This window comes from Rhinoderma darwinii, chromosome 3 (genome assembly GCF_050947455.1).
Source record: "Rhinoderma darwinii isolate aRhiDar2 chromosome 3, aRhiDar2.hap1, whole genome shotgun sequence".
In the NCBI taxonomy this organism is placed as follows: domain Eukaryota; kingdom Metazoa; phylum Chordata; class Amphibia; order Anura; family Rhinodermatidae; genus Rhinoderma; species Rhinoderma darwinii.
Genome location: NC_134689.1, coordinates 138,137,012 through 138,159,634, shown reverse-complemented (window position 1 = coordinate 138,159,634; position 22,623 = coordinate 138,137,012). Strand labels below are relative to the sequence as shown.

Here is a 22,623-nt window from a genome sequence, read left to right as displayed (position 1 = left end):
ACTGCCGAACAACAATGTGAGTCACTCTGCATTTTAACTAAAAACACAAAATATATTCTAATAAAATCGTTTAAATGGAAGCCATAAATATCGGGCCACCAAAATCGAGCTCTTTAACCCTATAAACACGTCATGGCAGCAATCAATGTGAGACAATACACAAGCAAAAGAAATGCTAGGGCAGGTGTCTAAACACTGGCTGCAACACGTGGGCGAGTGAAATGCGAATATACGTCTTTATTATGTGAGCTCCCATCTCATACTCTGTTTTCAGTTTGATTACAATAAGAATTCCCACAATTTATATGACCTACTATGTTAAATAGGTTTAAGAAGAAAAGAATGGTTTTGGTAATGTCATATAGAGATCCTTAAGCTTAAGATTTCTCGGACAGACTGGTTGCTAGGAGTATGTTGCCTGACGACCCCAGCTGTAGCTATCATCCCTAGCAACCAATCTGACTCAAATGACTAAAGGCAGCTGAGTAGCTCAAAGCAAGTTTGACACTTAGTTAAAAGTTTTTATAAAATACATTTTGTACAACCACTTCTTTATATGCGGTCTTCTATCAGCAGCTCCTAATGCTCTACTGATGCATTTTCTGAAGTGGAAACCTAAAAAGTAATATAGTGTGACAAGATCCTTAAATTTGTATTAAGCTACTGAAAACTAATTTTATAGATGTAATCTGTAGCTCTTATATAGCACAGCTTCACTGTATACCATTGTCTTATTCATATGGCACAATGCAGTAATAATTCATCATGGCTGCTTCAATGAAACCACTGCATAGCATCGCGGAGATTTGACGGGGTCAAACAATTTCACCAGTCCAGACCAGGCTATGTTCTCCTATAAAAAGCACAATGGCATACATATAAGTAGAAAAACATTGAAATGAAAAAAGAAAAAAAAAATGCCTATGGATTTAGAATGGGATGTCCTAAAAGTCCTATAGGTGTAATGTATAGGTTTCCCAATACTTTTGCCCATATAGTGTATGTATATACAGATCTGAGCAGGGTTAGAATTTAGTGTACAATTTGCTATATTAAAGTAAAGCTGCAGCATTAGGAAGCCATCTATGCGTGATTTAATAGCTGATCATAGAAATAATAACTATATATCATTGATAATTAGGTAAGGATAATATATAAACAATAAAATCTTCTGGGGCTTCCTATTGTTGTTTTAGGACAACAGTTGACAACATCGCATCTGCAGCATTGTGTAAACTAGGTCAAATCTCTCCTTGGTTCAGTGAAAGTAAATCCGTAATACATGAAGTATGTCTGATCTGCACGCCTGGAAATCATACAAATTTCTGATTTACAGTAAACTGCCAGCCAGAAAAAAAACCCATCATTATCTGCAGATTTCAAAATAGCTTTTGTGTGTGTATAAAATACCATTTAGAACAATATCAAACATTTATAGCAACATTTTGATTCCAAGAAAGGATTAGAGAGGACGGTACTGAAATGGACACAGCATTACTGTTAAATGTTTATAGTGGAAAAACTGTGGCCCTGCGCTGTGGAGTGTGTTTAATTTAAGAGGGTTGCAAACATCTCTTTTAGACATAAAAGAAGAAGTTAAGAAAAGTTTTCATTTCAAAACACGTCCAATGGATTTCCCAACTTGCTCGACAAGAATCCTGGCACCGGGGTACCCGCTGATGTTCCAGCAATCATAGATAATTGTCGGCTGTTAAATTAGGTGGCAGTTTTGACGGCTATCAAACTTCACGTCGCTGCCTAACTGAACAAAATTAGACAGATTGATCATTTTAACAAAAGCTCATGTCTGCGACTATGAGAACTATCTACATATAGTTGCTATAAACATATTGCCTGGCGTCTTGCAAATTAGACTTTAATTAAAATACCATTAAAGTTATTGCTTTCCTTTACCAAAAATAATAACATCTGCTGGGCATATGTTTGAAACTATTCCTTCTCTCGCTCTCCAAGTGATGCACATTATCAAGTGTGTAGTCTGTGAGCGAAACTTTCCTTATACAGTAAGTGTGAATGATCTCATGTAATGGGGGAAACTTGCTATGGGTCACACGTGTAAAAGTAAACATACCTGTTCTCTCAGATAGTAGAGGCGGTCCAAGAGGATCAAGGCCTCAATACATGGAGCCAGAAAAACTTTAAGCTGGAAGGAAGATTGATGAGGCATTAATAGAGAGCTATAAAAAAAACACCTTATTCAATTTTTAGGTCTCCAATGTTACATATAGAAATTGATCTTCACAATCTACAGCACCTAATCATGCAATGTAAAAAGTTAAGCAAGAATGACAAGGCAATATGTCAGCTGGCAGAGCCATGGTGACAGTAGAGTAATATTTCACATCTTCTCAATTCAAGCAATAAATAAGGCTGGTAATTCGGGAATCGAGGCCAGATATATTTGCATAGCCAGTAGCGGGCACCATGAGGTTGGTGTGTCAAAACTTTGTTGTTACCATTGCAAATTATATACAAAAATAAAGCAAAATACAAAGTGCAAGCTTTTATTTTTACATTAAAGGGGTTGTTCACTACTAGACAACTGATTACCTATCCACCAGATAGATCATCAGTATATGATCAGTGGGGTTCTGACACCTGGACCCCGCACCGATCTGCTGCTCCGGCTGCCTCCGGGCACCGGATGTCCAGTCCGGAAGCTGCAGATCGGCCGCTATGAAACGTACGGAGCTAACTGCTTTCGGCACCATACATTGCATACTGTGCAATGACATCCGGTGCCCACAGGCAGTCTGAGCAGCTGAATGGTGCGGGGTCCGGGTGTCGGACCCACACCGATGATTTATTCGATCGATAGGTCATCAGTTGTCCGGTAGTGGACAACCCCTTTAATTAAATATACCCAAACCAACAATCTCTTTGCTGCTAAAAAGGCAAATGGGTATACAAAGGCTATTATAGACTCAGCTATTTGCAAATGTATTTCTATTTTAAGGAGTCAGAAGCAAGTCATGTTCCAATGTAAGGACTGTTTCTACTTCCATTACTACCTTATATTTTTCTCTTATGTAAAAGTGGCGCACACTTCCTAAAATGCAAATCTAAATACTAGAAAAAAAAATAGTTACATCCATGGTGATTCAATATTGTTACACAAAAAAACATAAAAAAAAGTTCTTGGGGAGTTGAACACACACACACACACACACGCTCTAGTTGCCGGCGTACTGGTAACACAAGACTGAATTAGTAATTACAGCATGGTTGGTCGGACATGACCAATTGATATTGAGTCCTCCTAATCTTCAAATGTACTCGTAATTACCTATACACAGTGCAATTCTATGCCAATCATCCCATGCTTGGCCTAGCTTAAAGGGGTTTTGCAGTTTTAGAAAATAAAACTTATTCAATGTATGAAGAATCAATACAAACATGTGAAAATTGCAGTTTTCAACATCCTTGTGAAGAGATGGCAGCTGCCGTTCGCCACTACCCGGCTTCCCAGGACGGCCGACATCTTAACTTACCGCTCTGCCGGTATTCTCCTCCTCCTCGGAGATCCCGGCAAGTACTGCCTCTCTCTGCTGCTCGTTCCCGTAGGGTGCGTGCGCGCGCTCACTCCCAGCCTTAAAGGGCCAGTGCGCACCTAGTAAAAGTGTCCCACTAATCCAGTCAACACCTTGGACTTTAAAAAGGGCTCTGTCCTTTCACTTCTTGCCTGAGCATTCTTGTCTCTACCCATGTTCGTCAAGAAAATAGTCCCTTAGTTGTATCCAGTGTTTCCGTATCCTGCTTCCTCTATCCTGTCGTTACGTTTGTTCCTGTGCCTAAAATCGTTGGGAGTCGCGGTGCCTCATATGCCACGTCCGTGGTCATCGGCCACGTCGGGTGTCATCGGCTACTCCAAAGCATCTGCCTGCATAGCCCTCCAGGTACTCCTGCACTGTGGCTGTTATTGACTATTAATTGGCAAGCTGCTTCTCTGCCAGGGCAGAGCGGTCTAGTCGGTCCACATACCCCACATCCATGACACTCTGCTTGTAGTCACAAAATGGGAGACTTTATTGCTTAATTGCAGTGGATAAAATTCTGTCCTGGTCCTGTGATGATCATACAGGTGCACACCTTATTACAGGTACAGTATATTAACCAAAGTTCTTACTCGTGAGAAGTCGGGCACCTGTGTGTGCGCATTACATGTCCAGGACAGATTTTCATCTCATGGATGTAAACAGTGAAGGTTCCTATTCAATTACTAGAGCATAGATGCACAAACTATAATAAAACATGGCATACATTTTCATAAGGCTCTGAATCCCCAAAGATGCTCCTAGTGAATATGTGAACAGTCAAAGTTTCCGTCACTGTTGCTTGCATATCGGCGGAAACCTAAACAGAGCCCCAACGGATCTCATAAGTGCAAAGGGATTGTCGCCGTTTGTTGAATGATGGACGACATGTCGCTAGTGTGAATAGAGACTTATACAGTAAGCTTTATTTGTTGAAGCTGGAATACCCCTTTAATATTAACTGAACTTTTAAAGCTACAAGTAAATATAATTTATAGACCATCATTTGAGGCGGAGGTCCTCCAAGGAGGGCAATGGTAACATCAGAACCAGAAGTAGATTTTACAAGGGAATAAAAGCATAGCATGTTGTATTATTCTTTTTTTTTTTTTACTAATCTCGAAAAGCTAGCAGTTTTGTACTCAAAGTACATCCGGCGTGCTATTCACTAGCATCAAAAACCTGTACAGGTTTTTAACACTAGAATGAACATAGCCTAACTTTTCCTCACATCCAGAGACAAGACCGGATAAATGGATGCACGGTTTCCACTAAGAGACTAGTAGAATAAAGATCTCATCAAATCTGAGAGTCACTGTCTTTTGGAAAATTAGATGCAGTTCATTTCCCTACTCAAGAAAAGGATTTAATCTGTATCTATACAATTCTAGAGGGGGAACAAAATAATTGGATGGAAACAAACGTGCATTTTGAGAACTGATGTAAAAGGTTATTAGTTAAATACAATAACATATGGCTTATACATTCAGAAGACCCATACAAACCACATCTCCAATGATTTTAGACATAGGCAGAAAATTATCCACTTGAGAAAAAGACTCTCGTGACTCCATACAGGGGAAGGTACTGTATAATGTCAAGAGCAATCACTTCCCCCACTGTGCATACATACTTCTTATCCCCAATGTGCACATACTATTAAAGTAACAACATGTCAGCTAGAATATATATACAGCCAAGGCTACAGAGACATGTAAATAGGAGTTATCTAGGTGGTGGTGAAAAGGTTCTCCGTCTATAAAAGATACACATTTAAGTGAGTTTACATAAGGATATACAGGGAAAGTTAAAGCATGATACTATTTAGAATGACTAAAGAACTGCATTATATATGTTGTAGAAAGACCAAATATAGGAGATTATGAGACAGTGGGGCCCCTTTAACTCTCAATGGGAAGATATACATGTGGGAAATTACTAGCACTATACATATCAAAACATTTCTGATTCTGAAAACACTCTGCATGTGCCAAATAGCCTGACGTATTATACTAAAGCTACACAGTAAATGGAGAATACATCTGTATCTCATACTCTGATCTCAAATAGAAAGAAGAAATTCTGGCTCTCTCTCAAGTTTAAATGCACTAAAAATGGTAGAACTATAAAAATATTCACATAGAAATATGACTTACTGGGTTACTGTAATGAATTCAAAAGACAAACATGCTACTCAAAATGGTTCCATCCTACAAATATTCTTAACATAAATCCAATAAGGAAACACGTCTACTGACAATTTAAGAGGTGGAAATGGAGAGTTCATATTTCTTCCTTCTTAGCCTCTAACTTTTTAATTCATTCTGTAGAAACCCCACTGGAATGGTAATGTATGGCTCCACTTGAGTAGCATGATGATAGTGGTTCCCAATGTTATTACTATAGGGGAACCTGTGAAAAAGATTTCACTTCAATTTTCACCTCAACGTGGCATAGGGTAGGTAAAGCATTCTAGAATGTATAATTCTGGCCAAGACTTCTTGTTGCTCACTGCTTTACCTGCCCCATGCCAAGCATTTTTGAAGAGGCTTAAATCCTGTTCCCAACCTTACTGTAAAAATGATTACGCTTGCCGCCTTCTGGAGAAGCCCTGACCAGTTACTAAGAAACCGTGGTTGGGAAACACTGTTGTAAGAAATCAGAAAATAATATGGATAGTGTATGGATGACTTTTGGTGAAAACCAAAACGGACCAAAAATGGTCACAAAACTCTTAAAATGCTGCTTGACCAAGAGGCTATATAACTACAATAAGATGTCCCACCAATCACAAGGTAATGCAATTTTGATTAAGGGTAAACTAGTAAAACAGGGTAAGCGGAATCCGCACAGAAATCCTCATAAAATCCTGAACGTCTGGACGGGCTTTATAAGAATACATCACCAATGGAAAACCATAGGAAAACGTAACCACCTAATTTATAACTTTTACATTTGAAGAGGATTTCCACCCAAAACATAAACATTGGCATATATAAGTAATTGATTTGTTGGTGCAGTAGCCAAAGTTTGGAAGTTATGTTCGTTTTACTCACAGCGATGCTGATTTTTTTTTGTAGTGACCGTCCTTTTTTCCATACGCGACAGCAGAAAGTGCAGCCATATTTGTTGTCATCTTTGTTACTGATGGAACACAGCGACAAAAAGACAGAAGGTCATCCGTATCAGAGAAGAGAATTCAAAAGTGGCCACCAGTTTGGCCGCACTTCCTGTTCACAATGGCAAAGATTGCCGTTGCATAAACACAGACAAATGACAGTATCTCTATGTAAAATAAACATAATCACCAAACTTTAGCCAACGCTCTAGTTACTGGTTAACTAACATTATACAATGTGTGTTTTGAGTGTAAAACATTGAATATGGTACAAAGCACTGGCTGTGTCACATGGGCAAGACATGTACTGTAAAATAAGCTATTTAGAGCTAGCAAAGACACTGAGCAATAGTTTTCTTGCCATGAATTCCAACTAGTTAAATCCGTAAATATCTTTGGAAGAACCAATTGGTATCAAGCGCCATCTACAATACGGAAAATGTCAAGTACTACATAACAGCAACTTTCACTTTGCCACCCAACATGTAATCTCAACAAACACTGGTGCGGTAACCTTCTTCAAAGGCTTGTGTGATGAATTCTGTGAAATAATGATGTTTATCTGTACAAGTGTACTACCTGTAAAAATATTCATTCTTCATAACATCTCCACGTTTTATAAAGTCTTCAGTATTTCATTTTGAATATTAATAGACTTGTAAATGTAAATCATAACCTCTTAGTGTCAAAAACACACATTTTCAATTATTACAGATATTATCTGAGGGGAATTGTACTGGAAAACATAATTTAGCAGTCTATTCTCTACAGAATTTCAGGCTTTCTGTTAACAATTGATGGAAACAATTCAATACACTGCTTTGTTGTTCAAAGGTTTCCTGGTGATGGCCCCATTCTGGGATATAGATGAAAAATTTGCTCTTTGGCATGTTAGAGATTGCACACTTTCAAGGAGATTGTACATTGCAGTTAAAAGCTGTATAAAATAGCCTACAGTGCCTTTAAAGTAACTGAAAACAGAAGGCCACCGCCAGGTACTGCTGCATAAGTTTACTTTATGTAGAAAACATTTAGAAATATATGGCTACGGGTCTAGACTTTAGACTGTATATGGTATGATATTAGCATTATGGTTGGCTATTACAAAGTATATTCTTTATATATATATATATATATATAGCACACAAGAAAATGGCGACAGCACACTGCGAGCACTAATGCCACCTAAGCCGCTAAATATGAATAAATATGCATTACTGCTAAATCTACTTACAATAGGGAGGTTCTTAGCGCATATTTTGATCAAATTGTGTGAGCCCACCTGCCACGACAAGGCGACCTCTATAAGGTGGGAACCTACACTGCACATACACCCAGAACTGGGACTAAACCTACATATACTTGGGGATGGTAGGAACCAGCATTAAACTAATTAAAATCACCCAGGGCAGAATGGGAGGAGTGCACTAACCCCACATATATGAATCTATATAAAGGAAAAATTATGTATTTGGGTGCCTTCTACAATAAAAAAAATTATATCTTAAACATTTGCTATCCTGCATGCAAAGTGCGTGTGTTTCTTTATATTTTCCAAGACAAAATCCTCTATTTAAAATGACACATGTATTTTAGTAAATTAGGTGTAAGTTCAGATTCAACAAAAAATATATTTTCCATGCTTAATAGCAAGTAGTATAAACACATTGAAGTTACCCTGTTGAATGCTTCCAACTCATTTCGTCTGAGGTCATACTTTTGGTAGTATCCCATTATTTCTTGATCTGAAAGCTGAAAAGGGACAAAGAGTACCCTTATTAAAATTGTGTTACATTTGTACAGGAAAGAATAGACAATGTCAAATATATCATCATCCATATCCAAAGAAATATCCAAGGGTTGACCTGAAGCCATGAAGAGTGAGAATACTCAAATGTGAAAAATCAGAAGTCATAATTACAACTTGTCTAAGCTGAATTCTTTATACACAGAATTATTGACATAGTAAAGCACTTGTTTTTACGGAGTATGCATTTAGTTATACATGTACTTCAACGGGAGACACTATCCAGATGCAAAGCTGTGGTTTTCTTCACCCAGGGTACAGGTTCAGTTTGATGCCCGTCCCGAAACTGAACTCCATTTGCTGCAGCTCCAATTAACCCCTTCCCGCTGCAGCTACTTTTGACTTTCTTGAGCCTCATTTTAAACATCTGACGTGTTACTTCATGTGGTAATAACTTTGGAATGCTTTTACCTATTCGAGCAATTCTCAACCATTTCAGTGGCAAACATGTTGTGCCAAGTTTGTGCCACTGGAGACATACACCCCAAAAATTGTTAAAAGGGTTCTCCCGGGTATGGCGATGCAATATATGTGGTAAACTGCTGTTTGGGCTTGCTGTAGGGTTCAGAAGGGAGGGAGCACCATATGGCTTTTGGATCGCGTATTTTGCGTGGTAGTAGATTTGTTTGGAGTATTACAGTTGATATTGTGGGGGCATATGTAAGCTGGGCAGAGTACGTCAGGGCATAGCAAGTTGGTATAATAATGGGGTAAAAAAATAAAAAGAAAATAATCCTATTTGCTACTCTGTGAAGCAATCCTTTATGCACAGTCCAGTGTCACACTGATTACATATTGTCCTTTCTTATCCCCCTTTTGGTCTACACTCTGCACCTTTGCAGTTTGGGGAATTTTGCTGGTAAAGTGTTGTGCTGGTATAATACGGGCACCCTCGCTTCTAGCAGATATGTTTGGGCTCTCCCCTTCCTGGTTCCCTAATTTTAGGGCCTTGATATATCGCTGCTTGAAACAGAAGAAATGTTCCCTTCGGGCCTGCACAACTGCATATTTTTCATTCCTGACTTATGGGAGTCTTAACTAATTTTATTTTTTCATAGGCGTAGTGGCATGAGGGCTGTTTTTTTGCAGGACGCGCTGTAGTTATTATTGGTACAATTTTGGTGCACATGCGACTTTTTGATCACTTTTTATCCTATTTTTTTGGGAGGCAAGACGATAAAAAAACACACCAATTCTGGCAGTTTTTTTTTAATACAGCGTTCACCATGCGTTATAAATGACATGTTAACTTTATTCTGCAGGCGAGTACGATTCCGGCGATACCAAATTGATAGCACTTCTTTATGTTTTACAACTTTTTCACAATAAAATTACTTTTGTAAAAAGAATGTCTTTTTTCTGTCGCCATGTTGTAATAACCATAGCGGTTTAATTTTTTTGTTGACAGAGCTGTATGAGGGCTTGTTTTTTGCGAGACGAGCTATAGTTTTTATAGGTACCATTTTTGGATACATGTGACTTTTTGATCACTTTTTGTACCAATTTTTGGAAGGCAAGGTGACCAAAAAACAGAAATCTGACATTTTTAATTTAGGGTTTTTCTTACGGCGTTCACCGCGTGCTATTAATAATGTACTATTTTTATTGTTCAGTCCTTTACGGTCACGGAGATACCAAATATGTATGATTTATTTATTTCAATAATAAATTACTTGAAAAGGGATGGTTGTTTTATTTTATTACTTGAAACTTTTATTTTTTACAACTTTTTTACACTTCTTTTTTAGTCCCACTAGGGGATTTGAAGGTCCAACTGTCTGATTTTCTAATAGATTACACTACCTATGCAGTGCAATGAATTAGAACGGTCAGTCGTTCACTGACAGCAAATCGGCTTCCATAATTGGCAGATCAGGATCATTATTAGGTCTCCTGTTGCCATAGCAGCCGTTGGCACCCCCGCGATCACATCGCAGGGGTGCCGATTTGGCTACAATCCACTGAGATGCAGCAAACGCGTTTGATCGCTAAATCCAATGCAGTGCAATGAATTAGAACGGTCAGTCGTTCACTGACAGCAAATCGGCTTCCATAATTGGCAGATCAGGATCATTATTAGGTCTCCTGTTGCCATAGCAGCCGTTGGCACCCCCGCGATCACATCGCAGGGGTGCCGATTTGGCTACAATCCACTGAGATGCAGCAAACGCGTTTGATCGCTAAATCCAAGGGGTTAATGGCTGGGATCGGAGCAAGCCCTAGTCTCTGCCATTACAGCAGGGTGTCAGTTGTAACATACAGCTGACACCCGCTGCATCCATCTTCCCGTCGCTATCGGAAGCTTTTTAGGCCCCGCCTCGGAGGCTTCCGTACCAGGCAGACGGGGTGGTCAGTGTGAGGCCTTCGGTTGCTTTTGCTGCCATTGGCACCCCGGTGATCTCGTCGCTGGGGTGCCGATTGGCTACAAACCCCTTAAATGCAGTGGTCGCTTGACAGCTGCATTTAAGGGGTTAATGGCGGGGATCGGATCTAACTTCGGTCCCCGCCATTACAACAGGTTGTCAGCTGTAACATATAGCCGACACCCGCGGCTGATAGCACGTACTCACCTTCTGAACCCGTGCCATCCATTTGTCGTAAGTATATGACAATTTGCGGGAAGCACTAGCTTTCCATGACGCATACTTACGACAAATATCAGGAAGGGGTTAATATATGTAGCCTTTTTTTATTATTTTTGCATTTTTCAGTAACACCATTTAACGTGTTTGACCTTGATTATTATTATTTTTTAAGGGAGGCATAAAAATAAAAAAAAGCATTTTTTTCCACATGGTTCAACATTCTGTATAAATACCCAAAGTGAACACCAGCTGTGTATAGAACAGCTCCATTTGAGTGCGTGTCTGTGTAAATATATATATATATATATATATATATATATATATATATATATATATATACGGTAGATTTATAACACGACATACTGGCTGCCTACAGTCACCATTAGGGGTAGATTAGGAGCGAATTGCATATTGTCGTACATACATTGAACACAAAAATGAAACCGTATGCAGAAAGCTCCTCTAGAGGCGGCCAGTTTTAAAGGGGTTTTCCCACGAGGGACATTTATAACATATCCATAGAATGTCATAAATGTAAGATAAATGCGTGTCCCACCTCTGGGACCCTCACATATCTATAGAATGGGACCCCCTAAACCCCGTTCTAGCTTTTTGTGCTCACGCCGACTCCCGACCACTTCCCGATGACACGGTCGGGAGTTACGGAAATAGAGTAACTCGCTGAGCTACGCTATTTCGATAACTCCTATAGTAGTGAATGTCAGTTACGGAAGCAGCGTAGCATGCGAGCTACGTGGTTTCCATAACTACCATTCAGTTTTATGGGGCTCATGGAAACAGTGTAGCTCAGCGAGCTACGCTGTTTTCTCCTTCATGGTCGGAAATCAGCCGGAACACAAAGAGGTAGAATGGGGTTTAGGAGCCCCGTTCTAGAGATAGGTGCATGTCCCAGAGGTGGGACCCACATCTATCTGACATTTATGACATATCCTGTGGATATGTCATAAACGTCCCTCATGCGAAAACCCCTTTAAATCAATAATTTGTTTACAGGTGTTTAATGAAGACAGTGCAGGGAAATGTAGCATTACATGCTGGCCATTCAAATAAATAGCCGTCTATTTAATGCATGGACGCGCTGGGTCCGTCAGAACCGGAGGTGTTATAGAGCGTCTCTCACCGTTCAGGGCATAAGAACAGGGGTTGTCTTGATGGACAACCCCTTTAAATGTCTATGCAGGAGTTTTGGAGATCAGTATAAAAAAAGAGGTCCGACTGCTATAAAGATATGTTAAAAAAATTAGTTCTCAGGGGTGGAAGTTGAGGAGCAATTGCTAAAAGGTTGGGATACGTCATCTGAAAAGCTAAGGGAAATGCAATGGAAGATATGATCCAGACTCTATAGGGAATTTAATATGCCATATGAAATCTATATCTTTAACTATACACGACAGTGTCCGAAATGTGGCGAAGCTAATGCAGGGCTGATACACTGTTTGTGGTGATGCCCTGCAATTAGGAGATTATGGATCTCGGCAGAAAATTATATCAGATATGTATTAAATAATAATATAAGACTAGACGACTGGATGTGCTAGTTTCAGTTTTCCCCAGGAGAAACGGATAGTCACACGGATAGAAGAAATTGAAAAACAGCACAAAAGTTTAGACGTAAAAACGATATGGTGTTAAAACGTGGACATTCACTTTAAGGTCAAGGTAATATGATTATGAAGTCGAACATTTCACTTGCCCATACAACTACATTTTAAAATGCCTATAAAGTTATAGATTTAAAATACTAAGACATATGTTAAGCAGGTTTAAATATTGTTATGTTTTGCAGGTATTTAAATAGCTATAGAAAACAGGCTTTAAAAAAGAATAAAAAAAAAAAAAAATCACAAGGAGAAAAAGTGCAGCTAAGTGAATTTCCCTTTAAAAAAAGATACTATATTTATAGCACAGTTATAAACTTAGAGGAACGTAATGTCATTGTAACAAAAGATACACTCAAAATAGATGAAGTTTCCCTGGCATCCAGTGTGTTTTTATCCCGGCAACATAAAGGAGATAAATGGATACACCAGGGTGCTACGGAGTTGTTATAGATATTGCAATCGCAGACATAATGGTTCTGTTGTGTATTTACGACACGTTTTACACAGCGCACTATAACCTGGTAACGTGATTCCAGCTTCTCCAGTACCTTGTCTGCACACTGCGCTATTGAATATTTTGGCAATGATTAGGTCTTAACTCATGTACGTTAAAGAGTGATTTGTGCAAAGATAAAAATATTAAGAACCTTATATTACCACAATAGGCCAACAAAGTACCACCACATGCTGTTACCTACTCTACAGAAATCATAGCAAGAACAGTCGCTTTTTTTCTTAAAAATCACACTTGTAAACCCATTTACATGCAACATTGCTTAAAGAGGCTCTGTCACCAGATTATCAAATCCCTATCTCCTATTGCATGTGATCGGCGCTGCAATGTAGATAACAGTAACGTTTTGTTTTTTTTAAAAACGATAATTTTTGTCCATGTTATGAGAAATTTTATATTTATGCAAATGAGCCTTTCTAATGGACAACTGGGAGTGTGTTTTCTCTTATTTCCAACTGGGCGTGTATTGTGTTTGCAACATCTGGGCGTGTTTACTTGTTTTACTAGCTGGGCGTTGTGAATAGAAGTGTTTGTCAGCATTATAGGTCTTCATCATACACTTCTATTCACAACGCCCAGCTAGTAAAACAAGTAAACACGCCCAGATGTTGCAAACACAATACACGCCCAAGTTGGAAATAAGCGAAAACACGCCCAGTTGTCCATTAGAAAGGCTCATTTGCATAAATATAAAATTGCTCATAACTTGGCCAAAAATTATTGTTTAAAAAAAACAAAACGTTACTGTTATCTACATTGCAGCGCCGATCACATGTAATAGGAGATAGGGATTTGATAATCTAGTGACAGAGCCTCTTTAAATGGGAAATGATTCAAAAGATTTGGGATTTCTTCAACTAGATTGTGTTTCATGGAAGTAAACCTGCTTTCCATACAATTTTACCTGAATCACAAAAAGAACAGCGTAACCAATTATTCAGGGTATTGTTTAACGGACATAAAAAGCCTGACCTGCCAAACATTCTACTTTTAGATATAGGTTATCCTATAGCAGGAGATAGTGGAGTACATTCCTAGATTGTCTATGAGTGAGGCACATAGGTTGTGGCATCTGTATCTTCTACACCAGGTATATAAAACGCCTCAGTTCTTATTTGACATTGGACTGAGGGATAATCCTTTGTGTAATCGGTGCAAGGTTCATTAAGAGATTAATTGCTCAGAAATGGTTGCAGGAGCTTCCTCCTACAAGGGTAGAATATGTTGCCAAAGTGAACTGGCTTGTATCCATGGAAAAACCTATTTATTTGAAAAGGGGTACATTAAAAACTTTTGAGGAGATGTGGGCGTTATGGCTGGATGGCTCGGGTCTAGCGTCTGTGGAGCGAATAAGAGATAGGGGGATATTTAGGAACGTTGTTGGAGACATATAGGGATATAATGAGAAGTTATGAATATGTTATGGTTTCTCACAATGATGATGGACGTCATTACGCATATGACTGCTGGGTGGTGTATATTGCTTGATGATATGACATGCCATTCTTGTGGATTGGTTGGATTCTTTCCCAGGTGTACTAGGCTGGAGGGGACGGTGTGTCTGTGTGTGTGTGTGTGTGTGTGTGTGTGTGTGTGTGTGTGTGTGTGTGTGTGTGTGTGCGTGCGTGTGTTATCTGTTAATATGTATTTATTTCGTACTTGTGTGTGCATGTATTGTGGAAAAAACATGTGAAAACTTGTGTGTTCTAATAAAAAGTTACTTGATTTAAAAAAAGATATAGGTTATCCTTGTTACAAGCACAAAAATGCAATTTCCTTGAACATTTTCTTTTAAATCCCACACCAGGCAATAATACAAGGCAATATTTAATTTCAGGCAGCATAGGTATCTGGATAATCCGAAATTCTTGAAATTAATGTAATGACGGGGTAGGGAGACAGACAGGTGAGCCCTAATCTACCTGCCACTCAGTCCCTGCCTACTTGCAACGGCCCGTCCTAGGCGACGGCGTACAACTGGGCGACGGTCCCTACGCTCAATAAGTGCACGACAGACAAACAGACAAGGGTACACAGAAGCTAAGGGAAATGGGGCAGTTGCCCACGGCAACACAGTGAGCAACAAGAGTAGTGAACGAGCCGAGTCAAAACAGGAGTGCACGAGGTACAAATCGCAGAGCAGGAGCGTAGTCGGTAAAGCCAGGGTCAAAAATGAAGCAAGGCCAATAATCATAGCAGGAGCAGCAGAGCCAGGAAACATAAAAGAATCACAGGCAAAGGAGGAGCAGAAAATGCAGGTATAAATAGACAGAGGGCGGGAGCTAGCTCTGTCTGGCCAGGCTGTGATAGGCTCTCCCACTCCTCAGCCTCCCAGCCTGACTGGTAGAAGATCGTGCCACTCTCTCAGACTTAGGAGCAGGTGCAGACTGATTACCCATGGGCGTCGACACAGAAGCTGTGTCTGGCAGATCCTTTACAATTAATATGCTAAAAACATGTAACGGATTCATCTCGGTATGAACTAGTTGGTTCCGTACAATGAACTCTGTAGTTAAGAAGGATTAAACACCTTCTACTAAGCTAATAAACACTGCATGTAGTTTATCAATATTGTATGACCTGGTAAACCTAGCGATTTAAGACGCAATAATTACTTACTTATGGCAATTACTTGAAATTATGTCAAAGAGTACCATTGTGATCATTAAGAAATACCTCCTCATGCACAAAGCGCACACAGTGCTACCATATGTGAGGCCACAGTTCCCCTTTCTCCACAATTTCTAAAGCAGTTATCGGGACTACCCGGGAATAATTTGGCTATTCTGTCAGGAGTGAGGTACCACCTCGTTAAGATTTTATATGACGTTTCTTTAATGTTGTTTGATAAGGAGACTGTAGTTGTTCTATCAAATATCTGTTGCCACAAGGTCGAATCAGGCAAAGTCCCTAGTTCTCTTTCCCAAGCTAGCATATATGGAGTAGGACTTGTATGTTAAGCTTCTAAATAGTGAATACAGGACTGAAATCAACCCCTTTTCCCTAGGTGAGCCGCGACAGGTAACTTCATAAAAAGTTAGACTGGAGTCTTGTGGTATAAAGGAAGATAAGGAAAGAAAGTGGCGTATTTGGAGGTAACGATAATGTTCCCCGAGTGGGATTTGAAGGTCCTGTTGTAGGGTCTCAAAGGGGAAGGATTTACCGTCTTTGCATAATTTAAGTACGGAATTGAGACCCGATGTAGTCCACCATCCAAAATCCTCAGGTTGTAATCCAGGTGGTAAATCAGGATTAAGCAAAAGAGGTTGTAAAGAGGATGGATGTGATATAAATTGAAACTTATATCAGCAAATAAACCAGTGTTAGAGTGTGTTTACCAATTTTATTGTCAATACCAGATATGTGGGACTTTAATTCTGGGGACCACATTAGTGCCCGAAGTGAAGGCGAAGTAGTAAGAGATTCAAACAAAACCCATTTAACAACGTTGGGATTACAGCTCCAGGCGGCGATTTGTGATATTTGTGAGGCATAGAAATATAATTTTAGGTCTGGAAGACTAAGTCTAGTTGTTGAGCGATGCAAAGTATATTTACCTACTCTCGGTTCACGGTTTGCCCAAATAAATGTATTTATTATCCGCTGTATATGCGAGATAGGTCACTGTACACACGGATAGTAAATTCCGTTCATGTAAATTCTAAAGTCACTGCCTGAAAGAACGATTAAAAGTATTTTTATTGTTTAATTTCTAAAAATGGCTATCTAAGCCCAATTCTAACATATACAGGCACAAGCAAGTTGTCTGAGAGATGAGATGTCTGTGGGTGATTTGAATCCACTCACAGACCACGATCTCTCCTTTATGTAATAGATGCACTGAAACCACTTGCTGCAAATAATCCTACACGTTTCAGTATCACAAATTTTAGTGATACATCATCAGGGATTAAGTATTGATGCCGGTTAGCACTGTTTTTGTGCTGATTGAAACCTCCCGGCGAGTGCACGACTCTAATGTAATGGCCGCCCTTATGATGGGTCACTAAAACTTGTGATAATGAAATGCGTAGGATTATTTGCAGCAAGTGGTTTCAGTGCATCTATTACATAAAGGAGAGATCGTGGTCTGTGAGTGGATTCAAATCACCCACAGACATCTCTCATCTCTCAGACCACTTGCTTGTGCCTGTATATGTTAGACTTGGGCTTAGATAGCCATTTTTAGAAATTAAACAATGAAAATACTTTTAATCGTTCTTTTCAGGCGGTGACTTTTGTATATGCGAGATAGCATGCAAAGGGACTTTTACGGGGAGGGCCCTAAATAAATACAGTAGTTTGGGTAGAATAGTCATTCTAACTGCGATGAGCCTGCCCATCCATGAAATGTGGTATCTAGAAGCTTCCTGATGGATGCAAGTTTTTTGGGGTAGTTACTACTAAGATATAGATTATTTGGGTCTCTAGTAGGGGTAATTCCCAAAGATGTCCATGGCTGGGGCCGTCAGAGGGTAAGGCTGAACGACGGCCCTAGGCCATAGACGTTACAGCCTCCTTCAATGTGAAGGGGTTGAATACGCCTGAAAAGAGAGCGCAAATCCTGCACCACCTTCATAAGCCTAAGAGGTACATATTGCATGTTTCCAGTAAACACACTTTAAGGAGGGTCACTTCCCTGCTATTAGACACAAATTTTACACACACTGGCATTTTAGTAACAATTCACATCCTAGATCTTGTGGAGTTGCCATAGCTCTTCATAAATCCCTCACTCATCAGGCCATCAATATTGTCACTGATACTGAAGCTAGATATATCATCCTAGTTTTAAACATTGGTGGGCGTGAGTTCACTGTGATCAATGCCTACAGCCCTAATACTGGTCAGGTCCCTTTGCTTATTCATCTCATAGACACTGCCCTTCTGGTTATACATTTAAATGTGAAAAACATGGATCATAAGCGGCGCTGCTACTTGAAAAATGAAGGTTAGGACAATGTAAAATAATTTTCATTTATTTGCGGTTGTGGCTACGCGTTTCAACAACGAACTGGCGTCCTCAACAGGCCATATAAAATACACATACATCAGCACTTAAATACCAAAAATTGTCTAAAAAAGCCGCCAATACAAACCGGGTCAAAGTACGTCCATGATGTCATTTGACGATGTCAAAGGTTAAACGCATAGGGTCATTAATAAAAAGGTTTTTGTATATACATAAAAATTGTAAACAAGGAACATAATAGAAGAAGGGAAGGTTTGTTATACATATCAAACAATATAAAACTTTACCAAGTATTACATGATAAAATAATCATAATCCCAGAACATTACGATAGTATGCAGGCCGTTAGTTACACAATTGTAATTAAAAGTAAAAAATGTACATACTTAATAAAAGGTTACTTACATCCAAAAAGAGTGCACAAGTTAATTCTGACAGGAAAAAACAGGCTACCGTGCTGATGGTTGCACAGGTACACAGGCGACACCAAAAGGCGTCCCTGGAGTCAAGGCAAACAGAAACAGCTATGGAGGCCAAGAAGGGTCAAAAAGGAATTGGATATGCAGCAAAAGCGCTACCGAGACGGTAAGTCACAATTAGATTCATATGGAATGTTTATCTTCGACATATAGTATAACATTAAAAGATACATAATCACACTAGATTATACAATTAATAAAAGGAATATAGCAGGAAATCTATTAATTCTACAACGTCTACTTATTAGTCGAGAGATGATTCCAAAATGTCATTCAAACCTTTTGGATGTAATGTAACAAGTTTAAATATCCAGTAGTTCTCTCTGTTTTAATTTTAGGAACCGATTTGGAACATCAGGGGAAATTTGTTCAATTGGAGTAATAGTAATTTTCTCAAATTGGCAATTGTGTAAAGAGGCAGAGTGACGAGAGACACCGTGCTTAAGGAATCCTTTATTAACATTAGACCTGTGTTTGTTAATTCTAGTCCGTAAACATTGTATTGTCCTACCTATATACTGTAACCGACATGAACATTCTAAAAGGTATACTACATACATATTTCCACAATTAAGAAAAGATTTAATGGGAAAAGATTCTGTGGTGACAGTGGATGCGTAAACATCCTTCTTGTGCGTAATATTAATACAGCACAGACACCGTGAATGACCACATTTATAAGAACCATTTAGAGCTGGAAACATTTTATGAATAGATGGCTTTGGGTTATATATTCTGCTTGGAGCAAGGATATTTCCTAATGTCAGTGACTGTCTAAACGTGATAGCTGGTTTATCAGGTAATTCATCTTTTAAAAAAGGGTCATTTTTAGGGATGTGCCAATACTTTGATAGAATTAGTCTTACAGATTTATTCCCACTATTAAATAAGGTGATAAAATTACTTTTACAATTTTTTACCTCCTTTTTCGTTTTTACTTGGTTAATACACGATTCCTGGGTTAAGTTGGCAGCTCTAGAGCGTGCACCTTTCCAGAATATTACATACTTTATGGAAATCAGAGTCAGAAGAACAATTTTTTCTAACTCTACTGAATTGCACAAACTGTACATTTTTGATCCTGGGAGGATACGGTGCACTCCTGAAATCAATATAACTATTATTATATATGTATATATATATATATATATATATATATATATATATATATAATTATTATAACTTTATGAAGTATGTTCATTTTTTAGTTTTAATTACAATTGTGTAACGAACGGCCTGCATAGTATCGTAATGTTTTGGGATTACGATTATTTTATCATCTAATACTTGGTAACGTTTTATATTGTTTGATATGTATAACAAACCTTCCCTTCTTCTATTATGTTCCTTGTTTACAATTTTTATGTATATACAAAAACCTTTTTATTAATGACCCTATGCGTTTAACCTTTGAGTTCGTCAAATGACGTCATGGACATACTTTGGCCCTGTTTGCATTGGCGGCTTTTTTAGACAATTTTGGGTACTTAAGTGCTGATGTATGTGTATTTTATATGGCCTGATGTCAAAACGCGTAGCCATAACTGCAAATAAATGAAAATGATTTCACATTGTCCTAACCTTCATTTTTCAAGTAGCAGCGCCGCTTATGATCCATGTTTTTCACATTTAAATAATTTTAACCTTGCGGTGACCCTTTGGTTAACCGGTTTTGGATTCTGGCAGCAGCACTTATTACATTCATTGCTCACATATTGGCGTGTGTATCTATAGAACCTAGGTGAGCATACCTCTGTTTCTAATTACTTATACCGCCTTGGATTTACCTGCACTATGTGGCGCCGTGCATTTTTCTCGTTTCTCTTCTGGTTGTACGGGGGACTGTGGTGTTATGCGGAGACTTTAATCTTACTTTAAACCCGACTCTAGATAATTCTACTGGTCGCTCCAGTGTTGCCTATGGTGCTATCAGACGGGTGCGACGTGCACTTTCACAACTTCAACTATGTGATGTTTGGCGCCTTCAACACACTTCTGATAAAGATTATAGCTTTTACTCTAATCCGCATGGCACCTACGATTTAATTACGATTGGACTACATCCTCCTCCAGCATCATGCTCTCCCCTGGGCTGTTTCCATGTCCAATGGCAACATATTATGGTCAGATCATGCCCCAGTGTATTGTACCTTACACCTTCCTTTCCTCACTAAAGGCCCCTGGTCCTGGAGACTTAACGAGTCCCCACTCCTTGATGGGGTCTGTGGTGCTGAACTGTTGCAAACGGTTGAGAACTTCACATCCGATCACGCCCATGATACCACTTCTCCTATGATACAGTGGGAGACAAACAAATGTGTGGTCCGCGGTGTCCTCATAAAACATGGAGCACGCCTTAAAGAAGAAAGGGCCCACTCCCTGAAACTTGCGCTCCAAAAAAATCAGCTCCCTCAAACTGGCTCACAAACGTGTGCTTTCTTTTCCACTCTTGCGGTATTTACAGAGTGCACGCCAAGAGGCCAGACGTCTGTTAGACTCGACCCAACAGTGTGCCCTCCAAGTTTGTAGGAGTACTGTAAAGGATCTGCCAGGCACAACTTCTGTGGATACGCCCATAGGTAATCAGTCTGCACCTGAGTCTATGTCTCTGAGACTGACTCCATCTTCCACCACTCAGGATGGCAGGCTTAGGAGTGGGAGAGCCTATCGCAACCTGGCCAGACGGAGCTAGCTCCCGCCCTCTGTCTATTTATACCTGCCTTTCCTGTTCCTCCTTTGCTTGTGATTCTTCTTGTGTGGTTTCCTGGCCCAGCTACAGCTTCTGACTATTTGATCCTGCTCCATACTGACCCCGGCTTACTGACTACTCTCCTGCTCTGCATTTGGTACCTCGTGCACTCCTGGTTTGACTCAGCTCGTTCACCACTCTTGTTGCTCACGGTGTTGCCGTGGGCAACTGCCCCATTTCCCTTAGCTTTGTGTTCCCTTGTCTGTTTGTCTCGTGCACTTACTGAGCGTAGGGACCGCCGCCCAGTTGTACCCCGTCGCCTAGGGCGGGTCGTTGCAAGTAGGCAGGGACAGAGTGGTGGGTAGATTAGGGCTCACTTGTCTGTTTCCCTACCCCCATCATTACAAGTACGTTTTATGAATTTGGTAACAAAAGCGGACGCATGTTAGCCAAAGCGTTAAAGGCACAGTTGGCCCAATCCCATATACCAAATATTAAATCCTCTTCCGGCCATGTGATCCATGCGAACCCCGAGATTGCGGACTGCTTTCACAAATTTTACTCTGATCTTTATAACTTTTGACCCTCCACTGGCTCTTCCTCCACGGAGCGGGCCTCTCTCCCCTCTCCTTTCATGCCCTTATCTAGTGTGATGGGTGAGGAGATGGATGCTGATTTTACCTTGCCGTAGATCCTTGCAGTTATTAAGGACCTTCCGGGGGGGGGGGGGGAAAGAGTCCCGGACCGGATGGATATACTGCCAAATTTGATAAAACATTGACAGACTGTTTGGCGCTACGTCTTCTCCAAGCCTTTAATTCTATTTTCCCTGAAGTCTTGTTCCTCACGGGCTCCACCTTGGCACATGTTACGGTCATTCCTAAATCGGGCAAAGACCCTTAGCTCTGCTCCAGCTATCGCCCCATCTCCTTGCTCAACGTAGACTTTAAAATCTATGCCAAATTGCTTGCTAACAGATTGAATAAACATCTTCCCAACTTCGTCCATCCGGATCAAGTGGGCTTTGTGCCTGGTCGGGAGGCGCGCGATAATACTCTGAAAATCTTAGATATCATTCATTATGACCAGTCCCATCACATCCCTCTCATGATCCTGCCTCTAGATGCCGAAAAGGCGTTCAACAGGATATCCTGGCCTGCCCTTCACCAAACTCTTCAACATATAGGACTAGGACCTTCCCGTATGAGTAAAATAATGGCCCTCTATCAATCTCCATCTGCCCAATTAAAAATAAATGGCTCCCTCCCTGCGCCCTTTGCTAT

At 39.8% G+C, this 22,623-nt stretch overlaps 1 protein-coding gene across 2 annotated transcripts in view; it reads right to left on the bottom strand.

Moving 5' to 3' along the window:
- Positions 1–217: 217 nt before the first annotated feature.
- The window catches only part of METTL25 (methyltransferase like 25), a 215,290-nt gene continuing 192,884 nt past the window's right edge, over positions 218–22,623 (bottom strand). For both annotated transcript variants that reach the window (XM_075856797.1, XM_075856796.1), the window contains exons 12-14: positions 8,350–8,424; positions 2,093–2,164; positions 218–853 (exon numbers count right to left, since the gene is read on the bottom strand). In XM_075856797.1, the coding sequence (XP_075712912.1) occupies positions 764–853; positions 2,093–2,164; positions 8,350–8,424 (237 nt within the window). In that variant the 3' untranslated portion in view covers positions 218–763. The remainder of the gene's footprint in view (positions 854–2,092; positions 2,165–8,349; positions 8,425–22,623) is intronic.